This window comes from Equus quagga, chromosome 5 (assembly GCF_021613505.1).
Source record: "Equus quagga isolate Etosha38 chromosome 5, UCLA_HA_Equagga_1.0, whole genome shotgun sequence".
NCBI classification, from domain to species: Eukaryota; Metazoa; Chordata; class Mammalia; order Perissodactyla; family Equidae; genus Equus; species Equus quagga.
Window position 1 is genome coordinate 33,154,405 of NC_060271.1, and position 23,339 is coordinate 33,177,743.

The window sequence follows — 23,339 nt, forward strand, 5'->3', positions numbered from 1 at the left end:
CCCATAAAGAGTCTGGCACATCCCCCTGGGCGGGGAGTGGGGCATGCCACTCTGAGATGATCTGATCTAGAGATATTTTAAATGGCACCATATCCCCTACCATTTCCTTTCTCTATTTTCATGCTTAATGGTTCAATAATTTTTAATTGCTGTGTAGTCAAGTCAAAATAAGTAATTACCTTAAAATAAAGTCACCCTGATTTTGTGCTGCTGTGCGGCTCCTCAGCACCCTTTGTCAGCCTGTAGGACTTTGTGTTTGTCAACAGATGGTAATGAGCCCGCAGGCCGCCCCAGCCCTGGCCGACATTGTGTCCCCGAGTGAGGCGAGGACTGCGCCTGCATCCTTTTCTGCTCTGAAGATTGGCCTGGGGACGTTGGACCCTAAGATTCCAGGGAGCTGAGCCCCGTGTCCAGCCATGAGGTCATTTCATCACACTGCAGAACTGGTCCTACCGTTCTTCCTCGTTTCTAGATAGAGAAACTGAGGCTCGGAGAGAGGGGATCGCTTCCGCAAGGCCCACAGCCAGAAGCGGAGAGCTGGGCTCTGAACCCGGGCCCATCGCCGGCCCTGCCTCACTCCTCCCTGTGCAGCGGGGAAACCGGACTCACCAGAAGGGCCACAGCCGCCCCGGCGTGACCAGCCGAGCTGGTGGGCGAAAGCAGAAGCCCCCAGCCAGCCAGGGAGGTGTGGGATGGGTCAGAGCGCTCACTCGCTCCGAGCCTCAGTTTCTTCCTCTTTAAACAGGGATCACACATATCTGGTGCCTGCAGGGAGGCCTGAGTGAGGTCACGAGTGTGTGTGACGTGCCTGGGGCAGAGCCGTGTTCAGAAAACGGTCCCTTTTGTCGCCAGTGCAGCTTGTGTCAGCCGACCCTTCTCTGGGCCAGTGTCCTTGCTGGTGAGCCTGCACATTGGGCCTCCATCTCCCACAGAGTCAGGCCCATCTTTCCTCGGGCTGGGCCACGGCTGACGCTGCCCGCAGTTTGCTTCCTTTCTTGAGCCTAAACCCCCTGAGGCGGGGGTCGCCCCCCCTTGCCGCTGGCGTCCTCAGCCCTCACTGCCTCTGCCCCACGGCCCATGAGAACCAGCTCAGGGGAAGCTGCTTTCTCCGCTCGTTGTGTTTTGGGGGCACTTGTAGGACTGATAGGATTTGGCAGCCTTCCCCACAGCCCACCTGCACCAACTGGTGTCCCTCCTCAGCCACCACCCGACAGGCTGCCCTATCCCCTGGCAGTGTGGTGCCGTGCTCGCTGGCAGAGCTCCCCCCCAGGCCACAGCACACACAGCGGAGAGGGGGTGGGATTCAAATCCCATTGGCCTTGGACAAGGTACTTAGCCTCTCTCTGCCTCAGTTTCCTCATCTACAAAAGGACCTTAAGAAAAGTGATCTTAGGTTTGTTTCACCTCTGTTTCTTTGCAGGTTCAGTGAGGTCACTCTTCTGCCTTGTGCTCAGTGGGAATGGTTTCTCCTAATTCCTCCGTTCCTAGTGAGCTTCCCTTCTTAGTCCTGGCGCCATACTGTCTGCATCACCCATTTGGCGTGGACTAAATATCCTCAGGTTACATTCGTCGAATAAATGACAGGCACTTCTCCTCCTCTTGTTTTTTAACTTTTCTCATATCGTGTGTGTATGTACAACTGAGTTGTTAGCTCTTGAAGGAAAGGACTCTGCCTTTCATATCCCCCGCCACCCCCCACACACTCAGTGAAGAACCTGGGAGGTATTCAGTAATTATTTTGTCAAATAAATGAATACATGAATGAGTGAACAAATTTGTTGAACATCAGGGGATAATAAAAAAATCAATGATTATTTGTGGAAGGAAGGCCTGATTAAGAGAAACACCTTCATTCTGGGCACATTTTAGGCGTCTAAATAGAAGTCTTATTTTACAAGCCTGGAGATTGTAAATCTACTGAGATCCTTTCTCCTTGGGGTCTAGTGACTATCCGGTTCCAAATCTGTTTGGTCAGGGCCGGGGTGGGGCCTGGCACCCCAGGGCCCCAGGCCACCTGCACTGTGTTCCCACAGCCTCCTGCCTACCTGCCCTTCACTGGCCTCTTGTCCTTGACCCCTGCCAGGAACCCCCTCAGTGTGCCTGAGCGAGGCCTGCATCTCAGTGACCAGCTCCATCTTGAGTTCCATGGACCCCACAGTGGACCCCTGCCAGGACTTCTTCACCTACGCCTGTGGCGGCTGGATCAAGGCCAACCCCGTGCCTGATGGCCACTCACGCTGGGGGACCTTCAGCAACCTCTGGGAGCACAACCAAGCCATCATCAAGCACCTTCTCGGTAAGCGCCCGGGAGGACCAAGGAATGGGGCGCAGATGAGGGCCAGTTAGAGGAAGAGCTGGGCAGAAGGGCAGGACCGCGGGCCCTGGAGTCGGTGAAGCCGCCTACTGTGGAGTGTGTGTGACTGTCTGCGCCGTCGCTCAGGTGTGATCCTGAGTGAGTTGCTTGTCTCTGAGCCTCAGTTTCTTCAACTGTAAAACAGAATGAATGGTACCCCAACTGCAGAGTTTTGTGAACTAGAGAGCACACGCGTGAAGTGTTAGTATGGTGTCTGTGGCGCACAGTAGGTGCAGCAGAACTGGTAGCTGTACTTGTTGCTTTGTGACTTCAGGCTGAGGCTTCGTTTTTGACTAGTATTGATTGTGAGTTTCACAGGGCGTGAGGATAAGGAATCGAGGCTGAGGAAACCAGATCAGATTTTAAGGTTGTGAGCAGATAAAACTTACAGCCAGAGTTTATCTGAGAGTTACTCATTGGAGGCGGGAATCTCCTCAGCCTCATGGTCATCGGCTGGCATGAGCCACCTAACCAGAGTTCTTCTCTTTGCACTTGTTAGGCCTCTCGCACCTCTAGTTGACCTCAGTGTTGGTGGTTTTTGGTTTTGGTTTTGGTTTTCGTTTTTTTTGCTGAGGAGGATTTGCCCCGAGCTAACATCTGTGCCAGTCTTCCTCTATTTTGTATGTGGGTGAACACCACAGCATGGCCACTGACGAGTGGTTTAGGTCCACGCCCGGGAACCAAACCCAGGCCACTGAAGCAGAGCGCGCCAAATTTAACCAGTAGGCCACAGGGCTGGCCCCTCGGTGTTGGTGGTTTATCCATAGATTAGAATTCCACGTCTGCCTTGTCTCAGCTGTATCTCCAATTAATGTTTGTTGAATTAACATCTGCCTGCTGGGGTCCTCCTCCACGTGAGATCACACCCCCCATGCTGTCACATACAGAGGTCCTGACTTGAACTCTTTAGCAGCCAGGACCTTTGCTGTCTCGCTCTCCTGCTGATCCCTGCCCTTCTTGGGACCCTAAATGCTGGCAGAGGCTAGATCATGAAGAGCCAGTCAATTAATCCATCTGTGACAGAACTTAGAGTTGACAAATACTTTGTAAGTTTCTAAAAAACCCTCAAGATACTCAAAAGTAGGTAAAATAGAAGAAGACACCTAAAAGGGGACAAATCTTCTCAAAGGGACAGAAACCTTCGTATGAGGTAGGAAAAGATTCTAATTTGACAATTAGGGGTTTAAGGCAACTGTGTCTTTAGATGAAAGTGGAACTATGCAAGCCAGGGTAAGGAGACCTTTCCTTTCTTTCCCACCCAGCCCCTGGCGGCACGGCTGCTGCTGGGTGAAAACCACCCACTGTTCCTCCCTGGCCCCCAGCAGCTCCTGGTCAGGGCCCCTCAGCCACACAGCCTCCTTCTTGTCTCCCTGAGGGTCAGAACAGGGTATGGGTGGAGGTGGGGCTGCAGGAACCCGGATGTCAGGAACAGCAAAGCCCCTGGCTGCTTTGTGCTGCCCAAGTGCTTTTGAAAGGGGACAGACACAGCCTTTCACTTCAGAACTAGAAGCTTAAAAGGCAGATATGTCTGTGGCAGTGAGACTGGAAACTCCAGGTTGTCCGTTCCTCAGTGCTGGGGGCTTGGCAGGGACCATCAACCAAGGCGGGAGAGCGCTCCAGGGAGAATAACAAGATGGGCTAGCACCTCTGCCTCAGTCACCAGGCCCTGGGTTCATATCCTGGCTCTGCCACTTACTGTGTGATCTTGGGTCAGTTACATAACCTCTCTGGGCTGCTTCTCTCATCAGTACAATGGTAACCATGCCTCCTCCAGGTTATGAAAATCAGATGGGAACATCCATGTAGAGTGCTCTGCCTGGGCCTGGCGTGTTGTGGTGGCTGCTGTTTATGTAGCTGTTACTGTTACTGTTCACCATTGAGCTTTGTACAACACTTTACAGAGCTCTTGTGTAGAGGTCGTCCCTTTGACCCTGTGGGGTGGGAGCTGGGAAGCGATTGTTCTCCCCATTAGATAGATGAGAAAACTGAAGTCCAGAGAGATCCTCAAGACAGCTAGTAGGTGACGGTACTGGGACTTGCTTGGCTTCTGGTCCCATGTCCTTTCCCCTGTGCCACATCGCCTCCTTCAGTGTCAGGCGTGGGAATGACCCCCTTCCCACTTTGCTGGAGAAGGCCAGCAGGGAGCGCGGAGCATCAGGGTCTCCAGGAAACGGGGAGAGAGACTGATGTTTGTTGAGCGCTGCTGCATAGCACACACCATACCAGGCTCTTTATATTCACTGCCTCCTTAATCCCCGCAGCTACCCTGGCACTTAGGGATTGTTGTACCCATTTTTATCGATGAGGAAACTGAGGCTCAGAGAACTTAGTTAAGTGACTTTGTCAAGGACACACCACCAGTCTGGAATGGAGAGGGGCTGGGGAGCTGTGGGCACCGAGAGGAAACAGGGGAGGAGAGGTGGACGGGCCCTCCCACTTCCCAGGGAAGCCCAGAACTGGCCCTTGTATGTTGTACCCATGGGTCCTGATCCTGCTGCTTCTGGGGCTCATTCTTATCAGGAGGACCTCGGGGCTGTGCCAAGGCTGAGTCCGTCCCCCCGCCCCGCCCCCCAGGAGGCAGGCCCTTAAGGAGTGGCCTCCAGTCCTGGGCTCTGGCCTTACATCCACCCTGTCCCTGAGGGTCACGAGGTGGGTGGGGAGCTGCCCTGAACTGGGCATGGGCCAGCTAGAACTGTGTGTTCAAGTCCCTGACCACGGGGCCAGGGTCTGGTGGCGTCAGGAGGCTGGACTACAGGGTTTTGAAGTCAGGCAGCCCCGGCGGGCTAGCTTATCACCTCTGTGGCCTCGGACAAGTGACCCGGCTCCTCCCCAGCTTAGTTTATCTGTAAAATGGGAATAACGGCACCACCCGATGCACAAGGTTACTGTGAGTATCGGCTGGCATGCAATGGGTCAGAGCGCTTAGCACGGAGCCTGGGGCCTGCTAAGTGCTCAGCAAAGGAGAGCTGCCCTTTGCAGCAGTCGTAGGAGCGCTCCGCCTGGACTCCTCCGACAAGCTGTGTGACTGCAGAGAGGCCACTCAGCATCTCAGGGCCTCAACTCCTCCCTGCAAAGTGGGAACTAACTCAGAGCATCAGTAGGGATGTTCTAAGGGCTCATTGGGTGGTCGAAGAAAGCGTAATGCTTATTTTATTTGTCTAGAAGCACTGATGTGGACCTAGTCATCAGGGAAGGAGGCCCGTGGCGTATCCATGACCATGCTGGCTTGTTTACTTGTACTATTTTATTTAAGCCTGGAGTAGGCTGTATCTGCCCACTGTACAAACGAGACTCATACATACAAAGAAAATGTATTTCCTAGGAAATGGTGGAGCTGGAGTTCAGCTCTGGAACCGTAGGGCCTCAGACCTGCATTCTTTCTCTGCGGACTCCACTGAGTCAGATTCCGCACACGGAGGTCACAGAGCACCCAGAAGGGTGGTTGGCCGACCTCCTCTCCCCCGTGGCTGCTTGATTGAGTTCTCCAGGCCGGGCAAGACCTGCCCAGGCCTGATGAACATAGAAGCTGGGGTCACCCTCATGTCACACTGACAAGGAGCTTCTCCAAGATGGCATCTCCTGGCATCCCCAGCTGAGAGCTAGTCTGGAAATAGCCCCTCCCCTGTGGACCTTGATACCTGGAAACCCCTGAAGGGCAGGAAGCAGTGAGTGGGGGACCAAGAAATGCAGGAGCATGAGCCACTGCATTCCTGGGCATGAGGCCAGGCTGCTTTCAGCTTCCAAGACAAAGGGGAGGGCCAGCAGGCCTCAGGAGGGAAGTGGAGCTGGTGGGGATCGGAAGATGCAGGGAGGTGCCCAGGCTGTCCAAGCTGGCCTGGGAGTGGGCTCTCTAGGTGGAGGAAGAAGGAACATTCAGAGTGCCGGGGAGGATTGTCAGCTGGCCGGACAGAGTATCTGTGCCACCAACTTGCTGTGTGACTTGGGCGAGCCGCTTCTTTCTCTGAACAGAGAATCCGCTCTCACGCCCTCAAGAAGTCCAGGCAGATCTGTAGCAGGTGGACTGAACTGGGCCAAGTACCACCCTGGCGTGTCCTTGCAGCCCACTGGCTGGAGGGGGGTGACCTCAGATATGTGAGACATAGATGCCTCCCCCAAGAGACCCTCTGCTGCCCACCCAAGCCGCCAGCTGGGGCGCTGTCCTCATCAGCTTTGAGGAGACAGGAGTGTGGCCTCACTTCATCAGGCGAAGGATGCAGCCAGACCTTGTCCCCTTCTGCTGGGCCTTCTCTTACGCTTTCCCCCCTGTGCTTTCAGCACAGAATATTCTGTCATCTAGAGTACCTGCCCGTCTCCCTCCCAATCCCGCAAGACTTTTCTCAAACCTGCCTCCTCCGTTACGCCTTCCATGGCTACCAGAGGGCCTCTCTGGGCTTGAGCTCCAATTACATTTTGTGTCCCTGCCATATTTACTATACTTTATAATATTAATGCATGCCCAAAAATTAATGCCTGCTTGTTGTAACAACTCGAGCAACACAGATTCCATAAAGGAAAAGTTAGCAGTCTCCACTCCTTCTACCCCGACGTCAGTCTCTCTGAGACATACAGACAGAATCCTTCTAATAGCATTAAATTTGTCTGTGTCAGTGACTTAGCAATTAATCATGTTATCTCTTCTATTTTTATTTTGATTTGTTTTTCCAATATTTACAGTCTGATTTAGTTGCATCTTCCTATGCATCCTGGAAACTATGGTCAAGCATCTGAAATGCTTTCTGTCCAGTGTCATGTGTGCAGCAGTGGGCCCTTCTCTCACGTTTGGAGAATGGCTAAATGGATTGACTGATTAATTGATTGGAGGATGGAAGGGATGTCCAGGGTTTCCTAGGGCAGCTGGACTGCTTCAGGTCCGTCCAGCTCTGGTTTTCCAAGCCAACCTGCAGGAAAGGAAAGGAAGGGAAAGCAGAGAGACCTTAGGCTCCAGTCCTGGCCTCAGCCACTTGCTTGTGTGACCTTGGACAAGTCACTCAGCCTGTTGCATATAAATTGGGCATGATACTAATAAGGGCCACTGCTGAAAACTGTTTTGACCACACACATGCACAGCCACACCCACACACGGAGGAAGCAGTTCATTTTCTCAGGGAGAATTAGAATGCCCAGTTCAAATTCCAGCGTGCTGTGTATTACGTCAGCCTCCCTAGGCGAGTTCCTTCATCTCCCTGGGCCTCATTTTCCTTCTCTGTGAAATGGGGTGATGGTATCCATGTCATGGGGTCAGTGTGGTGATGGAAAGATCTCAGCGCGGGGCCTGGCCCACAGTAGGCCCCAGTAAATGGTAACAGTAGTGTCATGATTTTTGTCCTTCTGCAGAAAAAGGCGCCTCCTTTATCAGCCCCCCACTTCCCCTCGCAGGAAGGGGCCCCTGAGGCCTGTGACTATCTGAATTGAGTCTTGGTTTTATCTAAAACAAATGCTGGGCCTGCCCTGTTGCGGAGTCGGCACCCTCCTGCTCCTGGCCAGACGTCTCATGCAGCACAGGGGGCCGCAGAATTCCCAGGAAGGCTGTCCCTGCAGCCGGCAGCTGGGCGTTTGCTTCCTCCCGGGCAGTGACGTGGGAAAGGGTGTTCCAGTAAAAACTCCCAGAGGAAGAAGCGGGCCGATTAAATGGTGTGCTGGCTTTCCTCTCTGGGACTTTGGGGAAGTGACTGAGGAAGTTTCTGGAACTCCAGGTCCCTGAAAGGAAGTACCCAGGCATTTGGAAGCCCAAATGCCAGACAACCCAGGCAGTTGTCTGACCCTGGGCTGCCAAATTATTTCCATACCACGGGGGGCCCTGCAAGTGCCGCCATCTCCAAAATATGGCCCCCAGCTCAGTCCTCAAGCTGCCCTGCTCCCAAGGAACTTTCTTCTGGGAAGTAAACACAGGCAGGGTGTCTTAAAGGAAAGCCAGCTTTTCCTAACGAGAAAACCTCTGTGGCTGATTTCACTTTGAAACCAAGCCTCCTCCCTCAGGCTGACGTGCCGGATGTCTTTCTCTGTGGAGCTCCCAGAACACTCCTTCATTCATTCACTCAACAATTAGATATTGTACACCAGCTGTGCGCCAGACATCGCTAGGTGCTGGGGGCTGTGTAAGGAATAAGACAGTCTTTTCTTGTGGAACTTACGTGCCCTCAGGGGAGACGGACAATGAACAGATAAATGAATAAACAATAATACGGTTGTGAAGAGTTCGGGCTCTGAAGACAATCATGGAGGATGCGGGGCCTGAGAGAGAAGAGGTGGCCAAGAAGGGTGGGCTTGCAGAGGAGGGGATATTTGAGCAGAGACTTGAATTCAGTGAGAGAACAGACCCCATGGATGTGAGGGGAAGAGTGTGGCAGGCAGGAGGAACAGTGAGCATGGTGGCTCTGGGGCAGGAGCAGGGGAGCAAGAGGGAGAAGAGCGGGAGACGAGGTGGGAGGTGGCACCTGGGAGGGGGCAGGGCCTAGATCACCAGGGCAGCGTCTCAACGTTTTTTCATTATCGCCGCCTCCTAAAATTTTAATACCACAGGTTTACTGTATACCTGTTTATGTACTGTATGTATGCATAAAAAGAGTAAGAGGTTTCTGCCCCCTAAGAACTAATTCTCTCCCCGCTTGGGGGCAATGTTGCCCCTGTTGAGAATGAATGGTGTAGGACCTTATAGGCAATTTTGTTTTTGTTTTTTTTTTTTGAGGAAGATTAGCCCTGAGCTAACATCTGCTGCCAATCCTCCTCTTTTTGCTGAGGAAGACTGGCCCTGAGCTAACATCCTTGCCCATCTTCCTCTACTTTATATGCGGGATGCCTACTACAGCATGGCTTTTGCCAAGTGGTGCCATGTCTGCACCCAGGATCCGAACCAGCGAACCCTGGGCTGCCGAGAAGCCGAATGTGCGCACTTAACCGCTGCACCACCAGCCCGACCCCAGGGCCTTATAGGCAAATTTTAAGGAATTTATATTCTCAGTGCCTATTTGAACTAATGGTAGTTCAAGACAACAGCTCTGTGAACTCACCAGCCTGGGGTCCACTTGGCTGTCTAGTAGACGTCTCCAGCTTAAACCGTCTAAAACTGAACTACTCATTCCGCTCCCTGAACCTGCCCCGTCTCCAGCCTTCCGCATCTCAGTTAGCCACAACCCTTTGCTCAGGCCAAGGAGACGTGGCAGCACTCTTCGCTCCTGTTTCTCTCCTGTTCCCACTGCCTCTTGTCCTTTCTCTGCTGCCAGCTGGCCCAAGCCCCCGTCATCGCTCACCTGGTCTGTTGCAGGGCCTCTCACTTGGTCATTTCGCTCCTGCTCTTATTGAAGAGCTGGGTGGTAGGTGAGGAAGCAGGAGATGAGGGGGAGACTGTCCTGTGCGCTGTCCCCGTGGGCTCCGTGGGCCAGAGGGAGGTGGTGGAGCCGTGGAGGAGCTTCAGCTTCTCCGGGGCTCCTGCCCCAGCAGCGTCCGCACAGGCATACAGGGGTGTGAACGCTAACTCCTGATGGGGCCCACGCTCGTGTCCTTTCCCATCCCACCTGCCTCATTTCTCCCTGTGCAAGTCTCCAACAGGCACTGGCCGCATTGCCCTCTTGTCCCTGGATACAGCATCCTTCCTCATCAGAAGGGGATACTGGCTCCTTTCTTTCAGCAAACGTTGCTGAGGGCTACTGTGTGCCCCTGGTGCTGGGGGAGCAGGGATGACTAAGACAGACTAGCAGCCGAGGCAGCCCAAGCACAGCCCCCATGGCCACACCGTGTGGAACTCGTCCATCATGTCCAGGGCTGAGGCAAGGCTTCGTGGGGCCTCCCGGGCTATCGTCCCTCCAGGCCTCCTGGGGTGTTCTCCTCGCAGCATTCGCCCCCTGTGTAATCAGACTATCATAGCTGTGATTATTGCATTGCTCTGCATCTCGCCCACCAGGCTATGGGCCTCACGCGGGCAGAACCGTGTCTCTGTTGCCCACTGCATCCTCCACACCCAGCCCAGCAGCTACCAAACCACAGGAGCTTCATGCACGTTTGTGGGGCAATGAGTGGACGTGACACCCATGGTGTGGAGCTCGGAGGAAGGCAGTTTGGACCAGGGGCAGCCCCTCAGGGCTGGGAGGGGGCATTCCCTCTGTGGGGGCGCTCCCTCTCCCAGTGATGGTTCGGGGATTGTATGCAGGGGTACCTGGAACTCACTGTCACGGGCACAGCCAGGCTGTTCCTTGGGAGCCTCTCTTTGGGCCTCTTATCTTGGTGGCCTTGAGGCACAGGGGAGGGACATGCCAGGCCCTCTCACGGCCAGAGCATACGGAGCACACCTCCCCTGACGCTGGCCTGGCTTTTCAGGGCCATGGTCAAACCAGATGTGGACGGTGAGACGCTGCTTCTGGGGTCTGGCGAGAAATGACGATTCTGGTGCTTTCCCTTCCAAGAGCCTAGTTGCTGGGAGGTGTTGTCATGGAAACAAGGCCCTGGGAGGCAGGTGGGGAACCCCCCTCCGCTTTCCCTGATGTTCCGCTTCCTGAGTCTGAGGAGCAGGGAGAAGTCCCAGCCCTCCCCACTGCTGCCCTCCCCCTGGGAGGCCCCTTCTCATTGCTCCAGCCGGACGTGGGGGACATGCAGGTGTTTCCAGGGTTGTGAGTGCCCTCCGTGGCCCCCGTCACGCAGGGCCCCGGGCCTTTGTCTCCACATCTCCCTTCAGACTAGCTCAGGCTGGTCCCATCCCTCTTCAGGGCTGTCACCCTGACTTCAGCAGGACAGCTGATGCTCTGGCCGGTGAAAACTGTGCCACTGTTCATGATGAGGAATGGGGGGCGGGGGAGCTCTCGGGGCGAGGGCTGAGAAGGCTGGTTGGACTGTCAGGAATGACTCCTGCCCCTGGAAACCGGCCGCACCGAGTGGATTTCTTTCTCCAAGCGGCACACCCTCGTTTCCTTGCTCTTCCTCATACTCTCCAAATGCCCCCAAACCCAGGGCCCTTTCCCCTCATTTCTATGGTGAATAACTTTTCATTTTTAAGAAGCAACTCAAATAGAACATTCTCTGCAGGCCCCCTTGACCCCACCCCACGAAAGGGTGTGACTTTTCTCTGGGCTCTAAAGCCATTTGCATTAATCAGAGCACTTTTATGTCTTGTGGTCATTTCTTTGCATGCAGGGAAGTTCATGGGGATATTGTCTTTTGTGTCCCCAAAGCTTGCACAAAGCCAGCACAGTAGTAAGCATCTGGGACCCATTTAGTGGATGAATGGATAAAGTTCTGCCCGGAGAGTCTTCGTGGAGGAGCTGGGATCTGGGGGAGTCTTTGAAGGAAGCCAAGGAACGAGTTTCAGGGTCTGGGAGAAACGAATTTGAAATGAGGAAAAGTGGCCAGAGGGAGCCAGGGAGGGAACGAGCCAGAGGGGATCGAGGGGACGGGGACCCCAGCGTGGTCTGGAGCAGGGCTCTGAGATGAAGGCTCCGCCACAGGGGCCCTGGCACATAGTAGGTCTTTCGTGACCTGAACAGCAGAAAGTGGTCACCTTCACTGGGTGCGGACAGGACCCTGTCTGGTGCTTGTGAACATGTAGGAGCGTGGCCTTCTGCAGGTGGCATCCGGACCAGGGCGCTGAGGGCAGGGAGAAGGGGACGAAGTCTCCCGGGTGTCCCAGTGTAAGGGTTTGTGAGGCTGTTTGCCGGGGTCCGGGAAGGGCAATGGCGAACAGCCTCTGGAGTCAGCTGTCGGTGTGATGGACATGATGCCCAGCCCCTCTGAGGAGGCGGCGGCCAATGAATTCAGGATGGACAAGGCCTTTAAAGCTTCTGTCCCACTCCAGTCTTTATCGCAAGAAAGGTCCTCTGGGATTGGACAACCAAGCTGGTCTCTGTCCCATGCACCATGTGAGGATGTTTGGGCCACGCCTTGACCGGCAGACTGTCATCCTGCTGGGTAGCCTATGCTGCCAACCCAGGGGCGTGTCTGCGAGCCCAGGGGCTATCACATACCTGCTGTGACTGAGCTCCTCCTGCCATCTTGACGGGCAGAAGTGTCAGCTCCGTTAACAGCTGAGAGCACTGAGGCTCTCAGGTCCCACCTGGGGCACCCTGGTGTGCCAGTGGGGCACGTTGCAAACTCAGCTGTCTGTTGTTCCAGAAAACTCCACAGCCAGTGTGAGCGAGGCAGAAAGGAAGGCCCAAGTCTACTACCGTGCATGCATGAATGAAACCAGGATCGAGGAGCTCAAGGCCAAGCCCCTGATGGAGCTGATCGAGAAGGTGAGTTCCTCGGGCAGACTTTGCTGGCTCTCCTGCCCACGTCACCTGCCTGCCCCTCGGCTCCCCACCCCGCTCTCACCTACACAGGGGCCTGGCCACCTCACACCTCCAGCCACCTCGCCCAGCCAGACTATAGACCCTGTCGGGGCTGTCAGTGTGTGTATGCACGTATCTCTGCGTGGGTGGGGATGCTGTGTGTGTGTTAGTGGGGAGATGTGTGCCGGCATCTGTTGTGGATGTCTGTCACATGTATGTGTGTCTCTCTGTGCATCTGTGTGTGGGACAGGGGCCATATTTACAGGATAAATGTTTCTCTACGTTGCTGCTTCCTTTTCCTCAGAAAGCGTGTTTGTGCTTGAGGAGGGGTGTGTTGTAGAAAGACTAACAGAAAGTCTTGGACCAGAAGCAGGGGCCTCCCCTTCCTCCTGCAGGGGAGGAGTCTTTCTTCCTGGGCACCTCCCACTTGGCCTTGGATGGACTCCGAGGGGGTGCCGCTCAAGGCTGGCCAGGCTGCCTGGCACACACGGAAGGGTGGCCGTGGATGTTTTCTGACTGTCTCGTGCTCCCTCGAGGCCTTGCCTCCTAGCTTGGCTCTGGGAAGGCATCACAGCAAGAGTGGGAGCTGTGGGCACTGGGGACCGTACAGTCCTCTCTGGCACAGGCCCCACCTGCCAGCTCATGCTGAGCCAGAGAGGACCAAGGAGATTTAAAAAATCCCAACTCTGAGAGAAACTAGAGCCCATAGCTTATCAACCTTTTGAAAAATATGGAGCCTTTTTTTTTCCATAGACATGATTGAATTTATGTTTTACTAGGAATTAGATCCATGTGCTTCAGTATTCAAAAAGAGACGGGCTGGCCCCGTGGCCGAGTGGTTAAGTGCGCACGCCCCACTTCAGTGGCCTGGGGTTCGCAGGTTTGGATGCTGGGTGCGGACCTGGCACCGCTCATCAAGCCATGCTGTGGTGGCGTCCCGCATAGAAGAACTAGAAGGACTTACAACTAGGATCCATCTATGTCCTGGGGCTTCGGGGAGAAAAAAACCCTCAAAACAAAAAGTGGACAATCTACGGGAAGTCTCCTTCCCATCCCCGTCGCAGCCATCCAGGGAGCAGCCGCCGTGTAGATTCATGGCTCACTCATCTCAGATAAGTCTTTGCTCCATCCAGTATCTCCTGCTCACTGTGCAGAAACCCCTAATGAAGACTGTCCCTTTCGTTTGCTATTGAGGCTCAGAGAGGTCAGATGCCTGCTTCAGTATCACAGAGCAAGTCAGCCACAGAAGCAGAATTCGCACCCGGATGTCCCCACCACCTCCTCACCTCCCTGTTCCCTCTCCCCCCCCCCCCCGCAGCTCGGGGGCTGGAACATCACAGGTCCCTGGGACAAGGACAACTTCCAGGACACCCTGCAGGTGGTCACCTCCCACTACCGCACCTCACCCTTCTTCTCCGTCTACGTCAGTGCCGACTCCAAGAATTCCAACAGCAATGTGATCCAGGTGAGCTTGGCTGGGACCCCAGGAAGAGGAAGGACCCTGACCTCATGGCCTCCTGAGTTTAGCACGCGCTGGGGTGGGGGAGACTTGCCTTGGGCGCAGGCTTCTGGTTTCTGAGCCTAGCTTCTTTCTGGAGGCTCCCAGCCGTGAGATTTTTAAGGACAAGAAGCTATGAAAGGGGGGGCTGCCGTCCTTGGGGACATGGGCCCACAGCAGCGCAGATGAATCTTTGGGGTTCTGACGGTCACTGTGGGCTCCAGGACAGCTGGAGCCGCCTTCCGGTCCCTCCACCTCCACCTGCAGCCTTTGTGGCTCATCCTGGAATGGCTTTGAGTCCATCTCTTCCTGCCAGAGCCTGCCCCAGACGGAGCGTCAGCACACCCAGGGGAGCCTCTGCACTGGTCTCCCACCCTCGGACGCAGAAGTGAGAAACCCAGGCTGGGGGTCAGGAAGCCTGGGTTCCCACCCGTCTCTGCCACTCACTCACTGTGTGATCTTGGTCAAATGCCTAAACCTCTCTGAGCTGCCGTTTCCTTGTCAATCAAACGAACTGTAACAACACCTGCTCTAAGTATGTCAGGTGTGGCCTTAGGCTCTGAGTGTAGCTGTCAGGAATTGACCCTCCCTTACCTGCCCTCAGCAGGCTTTTTACTGGCACCCTCTCCTTGAGTCTTCATTCCAGCTCTGAAGGGTAGACGTTATTTCACCTATTTTCCCGATGAAGAAGCTGCAGATCAAAAAGGTTTGGTACCTTGACCAAAGTTATACAGCATGTGAGTGGCTCTTAACCACTGTGGCATCTTGGGAAGCATTGAACGAAGTAGAGGTGGTCTGCCAAGGCTGGCAGGTGTTTAAGAGGAGGGTGGCTCTGTCCAGCCCCTCAGAAGGGCCCAGAATCCCTGGGCTGAGCACGTGTGTGGGCAAGAAGGCAGCCCCCATGTGTCTGTCGCCTCCCCAGTGGGCCCGTCCCAGAGGTGGCCTCAGGTGCCAGCTTGTGCTCCTGCTGGGACCCGAGCTGGTCCTGTGCCATGTGCCAGCCGTCCCCAGGGCAGGCGGGGCCGTGCAGCGTGCATGTGCCACCGGAGATTCCCTCTCACTCCCGCCCTTCTCTCCAGGTGGACCAGTCTGGCCTGGGCTTACCCTCAAGGGACTATTACCTGAACAAAACAGAAAATGAGAAGGTGAGTATACCTCTTCAGGGGGAGTGGCTCCTGCCCCCAGCCCACCTCTCGCCATGGCTCACCAGCCTCAGTGTCCCCTCAGTGTCCCCCCGTGCAGGTCTTTGAAGCTAGAGGAGTACAGAAGTGTCACTTACCTGAGGGGTGATAGGCAGTCCTCGCCAGGTGAGGGGGCCCCAAGGCTGGCTGTTTCACATTCTGGCATCGTGGGCACAATAGGAAGGGGACAGGTGTCATTTGTACCCATTCAAGATCAAGGCAGCGATAGCCACCACCATTTGTGGGTGGTAGGCCTTTTCTGTCCATCACCTCTGGCCATCCCAGTAACCCTGCCAGTACTGAACGTCTCTGAACTTCATTCACCTCATCTGTCACCCAGGTATTATTTTTACCTTGCCTTCTCCAAAGGAGGGAATAAGGCTCAGAGATGCTGAGTGACCTGCTCAAGGTCACACAGCCAGTGAGTAGTGAGGCTGAGATTCACATCCAGATCCACTCACTCCAAAGCCTGTGACTCCCCCAGGCTGCCTCTCGTGATGTCCAGGGGAGACCTTGCCTGAGGTTCCTCATCTGTCCACTCATTTTTCCACCAGCTTGTACTGAGCAAGCATGTACGAGGTGCCTGATGCTGGGGAGATAGCGGTGAATGGGACTGGCGTGGTCCTGCCCCACGGGGCCGAGTCTAGGAGGGGAGGCAGATGTTAATTAACTAACCACCCATTAGGGGCGTAATGACTAATTGTGATAAGTGAGGGGTGAGAAAGGCTCAGGAAGCCTAGCACAGGACCTGATTCTGGTCTGGGGCACGGTGCAGGAGGGCGGTTCAGAAAAGGTGCGTTCCAGGAGCTGAGAGATGGCCCCGTTGCTGGCTTTCATGTGATGAGCGTTCAGGAGGGAGTGGGCTGGGACAGAGGGGCCCGTGGACTTGATCCTGAGGGCCGTGGGAGCCAGCGAAGAGGTGCAGCATTGAAATCATTCTGGAAGCTGTTTCCAGCAGGTCTCCTGGGGGAAGTGCCCAGCCCACCCACTCCCCACGCTCGGTGCAGCTGGCCCTGCCCCACCCTGCTGCCCTTGTCCAGTGGCCAGTGAGTGACAGCCACTGACAGACTAGGGACGGTGGGTCCCACAGGTGCTGACGGGATACCTGAACTACATGGTCCAGCTGGGGAAGCTGCTGGGCGGAGGGGACGAGGACAACATCCGGCCCCAGATGCAGCAGATCCTGGACTTTGAGACGGCTCTGGCCAACATCACCATCCCCCAGGAGAAGCGCCGGGACGAGGAGCTCATCTACCACAAAGTGACGGCGGCTGAGCTGCAGGTACCTTGGACGAGGGCTGGGGCGGAGGCTGGGACAGCCTCAGGGCTTCCGGACATAGGGCACGGCGCTGGAGGTTTTCACACCCACTTTATCAGATCCTCAGAACCACCATATGAAACAGGGATGGTTGTTATGCCCGGTTCACAGATGGAAAAACTGAGGCTCGGAGAGGCAGAGTTACCTACTGAAGGCCACACAGCTAGTGATTCCAGAGCTGGTCTCTTGCCCTACCCTGGGCTGCTTTGCTGTAACAGCATTTACCTGGGGAGGTTCTCTGGTCATGATGACAATAGCTCACATTACTGGGCATTTCTAGTCTCTCAAGCACCAAGCACATCAAACCTGGTACACAGCCAACAATAAATGTGAGGCGTGGGTTCTGTTGTCACTTCTCCGTTTCCAAGCCGGGAGGTTAGGTGACGTGTTCAAGGCCTCGAGGCTCCTGAGTGGCGGGGAAGCTGGGTGCTGGACTCAGGCTTTGCTTGCTGAAGCTCTGCTCTTCATCACGTGCCCTATGACCTCCTGGAGGTGTAATGGAATTGGGATCAGAATTGCGATGCTCTCTGTAGCTGGGGGTAACCCATCTGAGAAGCCGGCGTCCCGGACCTCTGTAGGTCAGCATCTGCCACGGGCTGCGTCCTGGTGGCTGCTTGGGACTTGAGGGTGGCGAGTTGATTGCTGGCCAGTTCCTTCTTTTCAGTTCTTGGAGTGTTGGTGTCCAGGCTTATCCCAGGCCCCCGGGATTGCTGAAGAACCAGCAGCTGGCCTCGGTTTCTCTTCCTGTTTCCTGCCATCGCCCAGGGATGATGCTTGCTGGGCCTTGCTCCCCCACTGGGGAAGATGCCTGGGCCACTTGTGTTGGGGCTCTACCAAAATGTCTCCTCCCCCCGTCTCCACCCTCTGACCAGCTGAGTCCTGTCCATCCACTAGGGCTGGCTCATTTCCTTCTCCTTTCAGGAGGAACATCTAAGCCCCCACCCCGTTCCTCCCTCTGACAAGTGTATAGGGGCTACCTTGGGGCCTTGCCGTTGATGTGTGCTTCCAGGCCATTGGGGCCACTGACGAGGGAACAGTCCCAAACTTCTTGCTCAGAGCTTTGGGCAAGAGATGCAGAGTGCTGGGGCCCCGGGTGGGCCAAGCCAGGGAAGATGAGTCTAAGGAATGAGTGAGCAGTAGCCGGGCAGACCCTGTGTCCCAAGGGAGGTGCAGCCCACTCAGAGGCTGGGGATGTGGGCACGAGAGCCTCCTTCTGGGTGCCAGCTGCCCTTCAGGTCCCCAGAGGAGCTGGCATCAGGCGGAGTGGTGCCGGGTAGGTTGTTATGGAGACCAGCAGCCTGTGCTGGGCACCATCTGGTGCTGTTTTTCCGCTCTGAGGCCGGGAGGTCACAGGAGATGCTGTTTGTGCAGCATGATTTGGTTTGCTCCAGATGCCCAGTTCTTAGCCCGAGAGGGGCCCCGGCGGTCCCTCAGCCCCCCATAGTAGTCATGATGCCACTGGCTACCACAAAAGTGGAGAAGGCACAGTAGCCCTGGGCATACTGGCCCCAGCATGGCTTCCAGACTCTACCCCGGGTGTCTGAACACCATTGCTTTGCCCTGTTCTTCCAAGAGAAGAAAGGACTTCCTCCCTCCCAGCTGCAGAGCTGCCAGCCGCCGGGAGCGTGTGAGCTCTGGGCTTGGAGTCAGAAGACTGCTCCAGCCCAGCCCCGCCCGAGCCGTGTGACCTTGGACAAGTCACATAAGCCCTCTCCTGGAGCCCTTGGCTCCCTTCCTTGTAAATGGGGCTGTTTGCTCATTCACACCAGCTCTGTTCCAGAACACAAGACACGTGAGAGGCAGCCTCTCATACGGCACAGTGGTCTGAACTTTCCGTCTTTTGAGAACAAGTTGAAAACTATGGAGTGTCCCCCAAAAGAAATGGGCATAGGTACATATAAAAAGAAATATGTCTAACATTTAAAGAGGTCCTGGCCCCCTGAAGCCCGGTGTCCCAGATAGGAGTCCCGGCTGCCCTGCCCATGGGGTTGCGACAGGGTGAGATGAGGCACAGGATGAGATTCCATTTTGTCAACTGACATGCACAATTCAAATATAGTATAGTGATCTTTATCAGGGTTGTTCCTTTGTTATTGTGATGCTAGCCCATGTCTCCAGCACTAAACCAATTTGATCCATTCCACCTTTGCACAGAGAATGCCTTGTTGTTTCCTGGTATCTGGAAATTTGATTTTATTCCCATATTCCAGGTGACTCGGGGGAGGATGCTGTAGCCTTCACAGTGTGGTTCTAGGCTAGCCCCGCCAGAATACAGAGTGGTTCCAGGCTAGACCCCGGCAGAGTCTGAATTCAGAGCCATCAATCAGACGTTGTTCCATTGCTTCTCTGAGGGCCTGAGGACCTTTCCATTCCTCTCTAGGACCTTCCACACCAAAAGCTGTTTGAGAGTGAGCCCCAGCCTCTGCTCTCAATTCTCCAGCTGAGATAAAGCCTGATAGCATCTTTCTTTTCTCTCCCACTTTGCAAGCCTATTGAGCTGGCTGGTTCACGACCAGCAGTACTCTGGCTGCGGGTGTGGAAAATAGAGCTCATCGCTGTGCCCCAAAGGATTTGAGTCACAAGTGGAATGTCCTTGTTGGTTAAAACAGCCGTCTCCATGGAGACGGACCTAGGCACATGTGTTTAAGTTAGGCATTCGCTGAAGCAATAAAGATTGAAAATATGAAAATTCTGGTATTCAACACGCACCTTATCTCACAGTTGTGGGAATTTAGCTGCACAGAACACCGGCTCTCCCTAAAGGAACAGGCCTGCGCGTTAAGTACAAGGATTTATCACCGCCTGATATCTGTGCCCTGATCAGAGTTCCAGTCGCCTGCAGTTTATGATGCTCTCGTTAATCTTATCAGCAATGACATTTTGTAAACTTGGCGAATTTCCCTGGGGTCTTTGCCAGCAGGTCATGCAGGCAGCTGGCTCTAAGTGTTGAGCCCTATTTGACCATCTCACCTGCACACCCCCACCTTCTGAGCCACAGAAATGTTAAGGGGAGCCCCAGAGTTACCTGCCCAAGGGGTCCCGCCAGGAAGAGAGGGAGAGCAGATAGACTGGGGAGAAAAGAAACCCAACTTTATTGAACAAGCCATCCCCTCGAAGCATGGAGCAGCCACCCCTGGGAGGGGGGATCGTTGTCCCCGTTTTAGAGAAAGACTACGAAATGGCCTGAGATCCCAGAAGTGATTCATGGTGGGAACTCCGATCCAGGTCTTCTGACTGCAAGACGGGGCTCTTCCAGCTTATCTCGCTGCTGGGCAGGCAGGGATATGCTGGAGCCTGCTGGGCCCGGCTCTTCCCACCGCTGTGGGTAGTTTGCAACAGGCCATGGTAGGAATATAGATCAGCCCCTGCCCTTGCGAGCTGGTTGTTAAAGTTTACCAACACACCGCTGGCTGCAGGCCCTGCCTTCCTCTGTCCTTTGAGGTCCTTCTGTCCCAGCAGCTGGGTTGTCCGTTAAAACCAGAGAGACTAATGCGCCCGTGTTTTAGACCCGCACGCCACCAGTTAACTGTGTGACATCAGGAAAGTCATCTTAGCGCATCTGCAAATTCAGCAACTGTCAAGTGGGAGGTTTCTGTGGCTGCCTCTCTCCCTGAGGGCATCATAGGTATTTGCCAGCAGGTTATAGATTCCTCTGAGGTTATAGATTGATTTTAAGTTATTGATTAATCTTCCCGTATGAAGGCCATTTATAATGCATCTCTCACTTCCTTTATTTCTCTTGCATTTTGCCCTTTTTCAAGGGAACAGAGGATAGAATTTGGAATCAGACAGGCCCAGGACCTCTCTTAGGAGAGCTTGAGCAATGATTATACTAGCTAATCAGCGATTATAACAACTCACGTTGATTGAGTGCTTGGTAAATGCCAGAGGCCATTCTAAGTGATTGACAGGTACAGGCATTTTTGCTGTAACACAGTGTATGTAGTCTCGAAAAACCTTCCATTCTGTAAAATTACAGGACTAAAAATAACAGAACATATGGGAAATCGAGGACCAAAGCAGGCCATGCAAAATTTGTTCAGCTTTGCTTGAGGCCGTTATGCTAAGTGAAATAAGCCAGTCACAAAAAGACAAATACTGTATGTTCCACTTACGTAAGGTTCCTAGAACAGTTGAATGCATAGAAACAGAAAGAAGGGTGGTTACCTAGGGCTGAGGCAGGGGTGGAGGCTGAGGGGGAGTAATTGCTTAATAGGTACAAAGTTTCAGTTTTACAAGATGAAATCTGTGGATGGATGGGGTGATGGTTGCACAACGATGTGAATGTGCTTAACGCCAATGAACTGTGCACTTAAAAATCGTGAGGATGGTAAATTTCATGTGTATTTTACCATAATTTTTAAAAAGTTGTGCAACTTCGTTGCCCAGCATGGCTGAAGGCTGCCTCGTGGGAAGTGGAGATGCTGGCTGTGCGCCCTGAGACCCTACAGACAGACGGGAGCTCTGGGCAGCCCACCCTACGGGCAGCCCCACAGCAAGAGCAAGCTGCCAGAAGCTGAGAGTTATGCAAAGCTGGCATGTGCCTCTTTGGGGAGGGAGCCCCAGTGAGGGGCTCATTTGAAATTATCTTAAAATAGAACTGACCACTTCCTGTGTGTGCGTCAGCTGAGCCGAGGGCTTTTCCTTTCTGGCTGAAGCTTCTCATCCTACTCTTGCTTTCCCAGCTCCATCCCGAGAAAATCCCCTGTGGACCAAAGCAGTTTACACACCGTACGGCTCTTGTTCTCGAATTTACCAATCGTATAGAAGACCAGTCATATAGAAGCAACTCGTGTTACAGAAACACGTGTTGAGTAGAACAGACAGGATGAACTCGTTAATCCTCACACTAACCCTGTGAAGTGGGTTCTCTTGTCATGATGATCCCCACTTTTCAGATGAGATCCTGAGGCACGGAGGGCTTTATCAGCTTATTCAAGTTCTGCAGCTGGGAAGTAAGAGAGCTGGAACGTGAACCCTGGCAGTCTGGCTCCGGATTCTAGAGGCTTATTCATCACAGGCCCATCTGAGGCTCAGTTTCTCATCAGGAAACTGGGGATACTAGTACCTACTGCCGAGGCTCGTCGTGAAGTCTGCTTGCGTGCGGTGGCACCTGGCCCAGGAGGGCCTTGATGAACAATAGCTCCTCCAGCTCTCATTCCTCCTATTCCGTCCAGTTCTATTTCAAGTTCAGGTTCGGTGTATGGCTCCTTAGAGTTCTATCTACAGCATCTCTGACAAAAGCCAGCTGGCTCAGTTTGACATCTGCCAGTGCACGCCGGACAGCTCCCAGCTCTTTGCTCTGGCCATCGGTGGAAGGCCCTGGAGACCTGGGCTCTGAGGAGAATCCCGTCCAAGTCACACCGTCCTCTTCCCTTCCAGGCCTTGGCGCCCGCCATCAACTGGCTGCCCTTCCTCAACTCCATCTTCCACCCCGTGGAGATCAATGAATCCGAGCCTATCGTCGTCTACGACAAGGAGTACCTTGGGCAGGTCTCCACCCTCATCAACACCACCGACAAGTGGTAAGGGGCCCCAGGCAGCCTTTGGGGTCACACATTGCTGCCCTCTTCTCAGGCAGGGTGGGGTCTGGTGGAGGGATGGCAGACGGACTCAGGACGTGGGCCCTGCAGCTGGCTTTTACAACAGGCGGCAGGGCCCCTCCATATGCCAGCCTGTCGCCTCAGGCAAGTTTCTTACGTGTCTCAGACTCCTTTTCCTCACGGTACAATGGGGATCCATCAGACAGCGCCTGCCGGGTAGGGCTGCTGTGAGAATCGAGTGAAATAATCCCTGTGAGGTGTTTTAACATAATGCCTACACGGAATGGGACTCAGTAAATGTTAGCTAATATTTTTAGTTAATACTTAAGGGTTTTTTTCAAATTTCAAAGATTTGTTCTAGAAATTTTTGAGAACTATATAAAAAAATTAAAATTACCCAAAACACTACTGTTGATCGTATGGGACGTGTGTGTGTGTTGGTGAGTGTGCATATGCAGAAAGACAGCGTGTATATGAAAAAGATGAATTTTGTAAGATATGGTTCCTTTTTTCCCCATTATTGTGACTGCGTGTATTTTCTGCTCTCCCCTTGACCTTCCTCATAGGCATTTTCCCCATGTCATCCAAATCCTCTGCACAGCTCCTTTTTCATGGCTACATAGTATTCCATTGGATATAAACATGATTGTTCACTCACTCCTTCCCCTGCTGTCAGATGTTTAGGTTGGTTCCAGTTTGAGGCTAGATGTTCACTTCAGTGAACAGCTCTTTGTGCTAAGATGACTTCTGTGCAAAGGTGACAACAGCCACAGATAGTTCTCTGTGCCCTGGGGGCGAGGGCAGTGAGGCTCTCCTTCCTGGAGACCTTGGCCTGGCTGCCAGGGCTTCCTTTCCTGCCCCTCTGATTCTTAGGGCCCCTCTCCAATCTCTGGCCATCTGGCTGGGCATCTCCAGCCCCCTCCTTGCTCAGTAGCACACACCATCCAGGGTGAGTCTCCATGCTGCTGCTTCGCAGTTTCTAGACAAAAGCAGCAAGGCAACCAGCATTTATTGAGCACTTGTGGTGTACGTGTCACTGCACTAGCCACTGAGGGGTTTTCAACAGAAGGCCCAAGCCCCACCCTTGAAGAGCTAAGGTCCCATGTGCTTAGAGAGCAGTAACCAGCCAAACTGGGGCAGGTGGGGAGGGAGTCTGGGGGCAGAAGGCCCGGTCTGAGCGCCCCCTAGAGGCC

General features: G+C 54.1%; 1 protein-coding gene across 7 annotated transcripts in view; it reads left to right on the top strand.

Annotated features, from left to right (window-relative positions):
- Nucleotides 1-23,339, top strand: part of ECE1 (endothelin converting enzyme 1) — a 101,695-nt gene that overhangs the window by 60,865 nt on the left and 17,491 nt on the right. For all 7 annotated transcript variants that reach the window (XM_046663317.1, XM_046663318.1, XM_046663313.1 and 4 more), the window contains 6 exons: nt 2,084-2,296; nt 12,449-12,570; nt 13,925-14,071; nt 15,184-15,249; nt 16,376-16,567; nt 21,986-22,128. In XM_046663317.1, the coding sequence (XP_046519273.1) occupies nt 2,084-2,296; nt 12,449-12,570; nt 13,925-14,071; nt 15,184-15,249; nt 16,376-16,567; nt 21,986-22,128 (883 nt within the window). The remainder of the gene's footprint in view (nt 1-2,083; nt 2,297-12,448; nt 12,571-13,924; nt 14,072-15,183; nt 15,250-16,375; nt 16,568-21,985; nt 22,129-23,339) is intronic.